Below are 7,308 nucleotides of genomic sequence, written 5' to 3' on the forward strand. Positions count from 1 at the left end.
ATAATAATAATAATAATAATAATAATAATGATTCCCCTGTAATACATAATTGTGCGTGTAGAAAAAAAAAGGTTTAAAAATATAACTATGAACGTATGTAAAGTGAATTAAATAAAAGAGGAGTTGAAAGAGAATATGAGGAGGAAGGGGCTGAATGAAGTTACAATAGCTGAGAGAGGAGGGGTTAATGAAGAATTTTTGAAAATTCTATAATCTGGGTCATGTTGTCAGCAGGGAGTTTCATTGGTGTAAAAGGGAAGCACGGGAGAAGAAGCATGAACATGGCGGGAAACGGAACTATAAGAAGCATGAAAGCGGTGGGAAACGGAGCTAGAAGAAGCATGAACGTGGTGGGAAACGGAACTACAAGAAGCATGAAAGCAGTGGGAAACAGAGCTAGAAGAAACATGAACGTGGTGGGAAACGCAACTACAAGAAGCATGAAAGTGGTGGGAAACAAAACTACAAGAAGCATGAAAGTGGTGGGAAACAGAGATAGAAGAAACATGAAAGTGGTGGGAAACGCAACTACAAGAAGCATGAAAGTGGTGGGAAACAAAACTACAAGAAGCATGAAAGTGGTGGGAAACAGAGATAGAAGAAACTTGAAATTGGTGGGAAATGGAGGTAGAAGAAACATGAACGTGGTGGGAAACGAAACAATAAGAAGCATGAAAGCGGTGGAAAAAGGAACTAAAAGAAGCATGAGCGCAGTGGGAAACGGAGCTACAACAACCATGAAAGTGGTGGGAAACGGAACTACAAGAAGTATGAAAGTGCTGGGAAACGGAACTACAAGAAGTATGAAAGTGCTGGGAAACAGAACTATAAGAAGTATGAAAGTATGAAAGTGCTGGGAAACGGAACTACAAGAAGTATGAAAGTGGTGGGAAACGGAACTACAAGAAGTATGAAAGTGGAAGGGAAACGGAACTACAAGAAGTATGAAAGTATGAAAGTGCTGGGAAACGGAATTACAAGAAGTATGAAAAAGCTGTCAAACAGAACTACAAGAAGTATGAAAGTATGAAAGTGCTGGGAAACGGAACTAAAAGAAGTATGAAAGTGCTGGGAAACGGAACTACAAGAAGTATGAAAGTGCTGGGAAACGGAACTACAAGAAGTATGAAAGTGCTGGGAAATGGAACTAAAAAAAGTATGAAAGTGCTGGCAAACGGAACTAAAAGAAGTATGAAAGTGCTGGCAAACGGAACTACAAGAAGTATGAAAAAGCTGTGAAACCGAACTAAAAGAAGTATGAAAGTGCTGGGAAACGGAAATACAAGAAGTATGAAAAAGCTGGGAAACCAAACTACAAGAAGTACGAAAGTGCTGGGAAACGGAAATACAAGAAGTATGAAATAGCTGGGAAACGGAACTACAAGAAGTACGAAAGTGCTGGGAAACGGAACTACAAGAAGTATGAAAAAGCTGGGAAACGGAACTACAAGAAGTATGAAAGTGCTGGGAAACGGAAATACAAGAAGTATGAAAAAGCTGGGAAACGGAACTACAAGAAGTATGAAAGTGCTGGGAAACGGAACTACAAGAAGTATGAAAAAGCTGTGAAACCGAACTACAAGAAGTATGAAAGTGCTGGGAAACGGAAATACAAGAAGTATGAAAAAGCTGGGAAACCGAACTACAAGAAGTACGAAAGTGCTGGGAAACGGAAATACAAGAAGTATGAAAAAGCTGTGAAACGGAACTACAAGAAGTATGAAAGTATGAAAGTGCTGGGAAACGGAACTACAAGAAGTAAGAAAGTGCTAGGAAGCGGAACTACAAGAAGTATGAAAAAGCTGTGAAACGGAACTACAAGAAGTATGAAAGTATGAAAGTGCTGGGAAACGGAACTACAAGAAGTATGAAAGTGCTAGGAAACGGAAATACAAGAAGTATGAAAAAGCTGGGAAACGGAACTACAAGAAGTATGAAAGTGCTGGGAAACGGAACTACAAGAAGTATGAAAAAGCTGTGAAACGGAACTACAAGAAGTATGAAAGTATGAAAGTGCTGGGAAACGGAACTACAAGAAGTATGAAAGTGCTAGGAAACGGAACTACAAGAAGTATGAAAGTGCTAGGAAACGGAACTAAAAGAAATATGAAAAAGCTTGGAAACGGAACTACAAGAAGTATGAAAGTATGAAAGTGCTGGGAAACGGAACTACAAGAAGTATGAAAGTGCTAGGAAACGGAACTACAAGAAGTATGAAAGTGCTGGGAAACGGAACTACAAGAAGTATGAAAAAGCTTGGAAACGGAATTACAAGAAGTATGAAAGTATGAAAGTGCTGGGAAACGGAACTACAAGAAGTATGAAAAAGCTTGGAAACGGAATTACAAGAAGTATGAAAGTATGAAAGTGCTGGGAAACGGAACTACAAGAAGTATGAAAAAGCTTGGAAACGGAATTACAAGAAGTATAAAAGTATGAAAGTGCTGGGAAACGGAACTAAGCGAAGTATGAAAAAGCTTGGAAACGGAATTACAAGAAGTATGAAAGTATGAAAGTGCTGGGAAACGGAACTGCAAGAAGTATGAAAAAGCTTGGAAACGGAATTACAAGAAGTATGAAAGTATGAAAGTGCTGGCAAACGGAACTAAAAGAAGTATGAAAGTCCTGGGAAACGGAACTACAAGAAGTATGAAAAAGCTGGGAAACGGAACTACAAGAAGTATGAAAGTGCTGGGAAACGGAACTACAAGAAGTATGAAAAAGCTGGGAAACGGAACTATAAGAAGTATGAAAGTGCTGGGAAACGGAACTACAAGAAGTATAAAAGTGATGGGAAACGGAAATACAAGAAGTATGAAAAAGCTGGGAAACGGAACTACAAGAAGTATGAAAGTGCTGGGAAACGGAACTACAAGAAGTATGAAAAAGCTGTGAAACCGAACTACAAGAAGTATTAAAGTGCTGGGAAACGGAAACACAAGAAGTATGAAAAAGCTGGGAAACCGAACTACAAGAAGTACGAAAGTGCTGGGAAACGGAAATACAAGAAGTATGAAAAAGCTGGGAAACGGAACTACAAGAAGTATGAAAATGCTGGGAAACGGAACTACAAGAAGTATGAAAAAGCTGTGAAACGGAACTAAAAGAAGTATGAAAGTATGATAGTGGTGGGAAACGGAACTACAAGAAGTATGAAAGTGCTAGGAAACGGAACTAAAAGAAGTATGAAAGTGCTAGGAAACGGAACTACAAGAAGTATGAAAGTGCTAGGAAACGGAACTAAAAGAAATATGAAAAAGCTTGGAAACGGAACTACAAGAAGTATGAAAGTATGAAAGTGCTGGGAAACGGAACTACAAGAAGTATGAAAAAGCTTGGAAACGGAATTGCAAGAAGTATGAAAGTATGAAAGTGCTGGGAAACGGAACTAAAAGAAGTATGAAAGTGCTGGCAAACGTAACTAAAAGAAGTATGAAAGTGCTGGGAAACGGAACTACAAGAAGTATGAAAAAGCTTGGAAACGGAACTACAAAAAGAATGAAAGTATGAAAGTGCTGGGAAACGGAACTACAAGAAGTATGAAAAAGCTTTGAAACAGAATTACAAGAACTATGAAAGTATGAAAGTGCTTCGAAACGGAACTAAAAGAAGTATGAAAGTTCTGGGAAACGGAACTACAAGAAGTAGAAAGTGCTGGCAAACGTAACTACAAGAAGTATGAAAGTGCTGGGAACCGGAACTACAAGAAGTATGAAAAAGCTGGGAAACAGAACTACAAGAAGTATGGAAGTGCTGGGAAACGGAACTACAAGAAGTATGAAAGTGCTGGGAAACATAACTACAAGAAGTATGAAAAAGCTGGGAAACGGAACTACAAGAAGTATGAAAGTGCTGGCAAACATAACTACAAGAAGTATGAAAGTGCTGGGAAACGGAACTACAAGAAGTATGAAAGTGCTGGCAAACGTAACTACAACAAGTATGAAAAAGCTGGGAAACGGAACTACAAGAAGTATGAAAGTGCTGGGAAACGGAACTACAAGAAGTATGAAAGTGCTGGGAAACGGAACTACAAGAAGTATGAAAAAGCTGGGAAACGGAACTACAAGAAGTATGAAAGTGCTGGGAAACGTAACTACAAGAAGTATGAAAAAGCTGGGAAACGGAACTACAAGAAGTATGAAAGTGCTGGGAAACGGAACTACAAGAAGTATGAAAGTGCTGGCAAATGTAACTACAAGAAGTATGAAAGTGCTGGCAAACGTAACTACAAGAAGTATGAAAGTGCTGGCAAACGTAACTACAAGAAGTATGAAAGTGCTGGCAAACATAACTACAAGAAGTATGAAAAAGCTGGGAAACAGAACTACAAGAAGTATGAAAGTGCTGGGAAACTAAACTACAAGAAGTATGAAAGTGCTGGGAAACGGAACTACAAGAAGTATGAAAGTGCTGGGAAACGGAACTACAAGAAGTATGAAAAAGCTGTGAAACCGAACTACAAGAAGTATGAAAGTGCTGGGAAATGGAACTACAAGAAGTATGAAAGTGCTGGGAAACATCACTACAAGAAGTATGAAAGTGCTGGGAAACGTAACTACAAGAAGTATGAAAGTGCTGGGAAACGGAACTACAAGAAGTATGAAAGTGCTGGTAAACATAACTACAAGCAGTATGAAAAAGCTGGGAAACGGAACTACAAGAAGTATGAAAGTGCTGGGAAACGGAACTACAAGAAGTATGAAAGTGCTGGGAAACGTAACTACAAGAAGTATGAAAAAGCAGGGAAACGGAACTACAAGAAGTATGAAAGTGCTGGGAAACGGAACTACAAGAAGTATGAAAGTACTGGCAAACGTAACTACAAGAAGTATGAAAGTGCTGGGAAACGTAACTACAAGAAGTATGAAAGTGCTGGCAAACGTAACTACAAGAAGTATGAAAGTGCTGGGAAACGGAACTACAAGAAGTTTGAAAGTGCTGGGGAACGGAACTAAAAGAAGTATGAAAGTGCTGGGAAACGTAACTACAAGAAGTATGAAAAAGCTGGGAAACGGAACTACAAGAAGTATGAAAGTGCTGGGAAACGTAACTACAAGAAGTATGAAAGTGCTGGGAAACGGAACTGCAAGACGTATGAAAGTGGTGGGAAACGGAACTGCAAGACGTATGAAAGTGGTGGGAAACGGAACTAAAAGAAGTATGAAAAAGCTTGGAAACGGAACTACAAGAAATATGAAAAAGCTTGGAAATGGAACTGCAAGAAGTATGAAAGTGCTGGGAAACGGAACTACAAGAAGTATGAAAGTGCTGGGAAACGAAACTACAAGAAGTATGAAAGTGCTGGGAAACGGAACTACAAGAAGTATGAAAAAGCTGGGAAACGTAACTACAAGAAGTATGAAAAAGCTGGGAAACGGAACTACAAGAAGTATGAAAGTGCTGGGAAACGTAACTAAAAGAAGTATGAAAGTGCTGGGAAATGGAAATACAAGAAGTATGAAAAAGCTGGGAAACGGAACTGCAAGACGTATGAAAGTGGTGGGAAACAGAACTAAAAGAAGTATGAAAGTGCTGGGGAACGGAACTACAAGAAATATGAAAAAGCTTGGAAATGGAACTACAAGAAATATGAAAAAGCTTGGAAACGGAACTGCAAGAAGTATGAAAGTGCTGGGAAACGGAAATACAAGAAGTATGAAAAAGCTGGGAAACGGAACTGCAAGACGTATGAAAGTGGTGGGAAACGGAACTAAAAGAAGTATGAAAGTCCTGGGAAACGGAACTACAAGAAATATGAAAAAGCTTGGAAACGGAACTACAAGAAATATGAAAAAGCTTGGAAACGGAACTGCAAGAAGTATGAAAGTGCTGGGAAACGGAACTACAAGAAGTATGAAAGTGCTGGGAAACGGAACTACAAGAAGTATGAAAGTGCTGGGAAACGGAACTACAAGAAGTATGAAAGTGCTGGGAAACGTAACTACAAGAAGTATGAAAAAGCTGGGAAACGGAACTACAAGAAGTATGAAAGTGCTGGGAAACGTAACTACAAGAAGTATGAAAGTGCTGGGAAACGGAAATACAAGAAGTATGAAAAAGCTGGGAAACGGAACTGCAAGACGTATGAAAGTGGTGGGAAACGGAACTAAAAGAAGTATGAAAGTGCTGGGAAACGGAACTACAAGAAATATGAAAAAGCTTGGACACGGAACTAAAAGAAATATGAAAAAGCTTGGAAACGGAACTGCAAGAAGTATGAAAGTGCTGGGAAACGGAACTACAAGAAGTATGAAAGTGCTGGGAAACGGAACTACAAGAAGTATGAAAGTGCTGGGAAACGGAACTACAAGAAGTATGAAAGTGCTGGGAAACGGAACTACAAGAAGTATGAAAGTGCTGGGAAACGTAACTACGAGAAGTATGAAAAAGCTGGGAAACGGAACTACAAGAAGTATGAAAGTGCTGGGAAACGTAACTACAAGAAGTATGAAAGTGCTGGGAAACGGAAATACAAGAAGTATGAAAAAGCTGGGAAACGGAACTGCAAGACGTATGAAAGTGGTGGGAAACGGAACTAAAAGAAGTATGAAAGTGCTGGGAAACGGAACTACAAGAAATATGAAAAAGCTTGGAAACGGAACTACAAGAAATATGAAAAAGCTTGGAAACGGAACTGCAAGAAGTATGAAAGTGCTGGGAAACGGAACTACAAGAAGTATGAAAGTGCTGGGAAACGGAACTACAAAAAGTATGAAAGTTCTGGGAAACGGAACTACAAGAAGTATGAAAGTGCTGGGAAACGTAACTACAAGAAGTATGAAAAAGCTGGGAAACGGAACTACAAGAAGTATGAAAGTGCTGGGAAACGTAACTACAAGAAGTATGAAAGTGCTGGGAAACGGAAATACAAGAAGTATAAAAAAGCTGGGAAACGGAACTGCAAGATGTATGAAAGTGCTGGGAAACGGAACTACAAGAAGTATGAAAGTGCTGGGAAACGGAAATACAAGAAGTATAAAAAAGCTGGGAAACGGAACTGCAAGACGTATGAAAGTGCTGGGAAACGGAACTACAAAAAATATGAAAAAGCTTGGAAACGGAACTACAAGAAATATGAAAAAGCTTGGAAACGGAACTGCAAGAAGTATAAAAGTGCTGGGAAACGGAACTACAACAAGTATGAAAGTGCTGGGAAACGGAACTACAAGAAGTATGAAAGTGCTGGGAAACGGAACTACAAGAAGTATGAAAGTGCTGGGAAACGTAACTACAAGAAGTATGAAAAAGCTGGGAAACGGAACTACAAGAAGTATGAAAGTGCTGGGAAACGTAACTACAAGAAGT

The 7,308-nt window shown here is 39.2% G+C and overlaps 1 protein-coding gene across 1 annotated transcript; it reads left to right on the top strand.

Moving 5' to 3' along the window:
• Nucleotides 1-281: 281 nt before the first annotated feature.
• On the top strand, nucleotides 282-4,958 carry LOC137621868 (uncharacterized). Its single transcript, XM_068352373.1, has 3 exons — nucleotides 282-842; nucleotides 1,518-1,758; nucleotides 4,747-4,958. Exons 1-3 carry the CDS (start codon nucleotides 282-284, stop codon nucleotides 4,956-4,958), a joined length of 1,014 nt encoding a protein of 337 aa, XP_068208474.1.
• The last annotated feature ends 2,350 nt before the right edge of the window (nucleotides 4,959-7,308 follow it).

The sequence above is a fragment of the Palaemon carinicauda genome, chromosome 28, assembly GCF_036898095.1.
Source record: "Palaemon carinicauda isolate YSFRI2023 chromosome 28, ASM3689809v2, whole genome shotgun sequence".
Classification (NCBI taxonomy): domain Eukaryota; kingdom Metazoa; phylum Arthropoda; class Malacostraca; order Decapoda; family Palaemonidae; genus Palaemon; species Palaemon carinicauda.

Bases quoted from the DNA above. Each gene is read 5' to 3' on its own strand.
- LOC137621868 (XM_068352373.1), top strand. From the start codon at position 282: ATGGCGGGAAACGGAACTATAAGAAGCATGAAAGCGGTGGGAAACGGA. The intron at 843-1,517 runs GTATGAAAGTGC...CGGAACTACAAG, and splicing joins GAACTATAAGAAGTATGAAA to AAGTATGAAAGTGCTGGGAA. The intron at 1,759-4,746 runs GTAAGAAAGTGC...ATGAAAAAGCAG, and splicing joins GGGAAACGGAACTACAAGAA to GGAAACGGAACTACAAGAAG.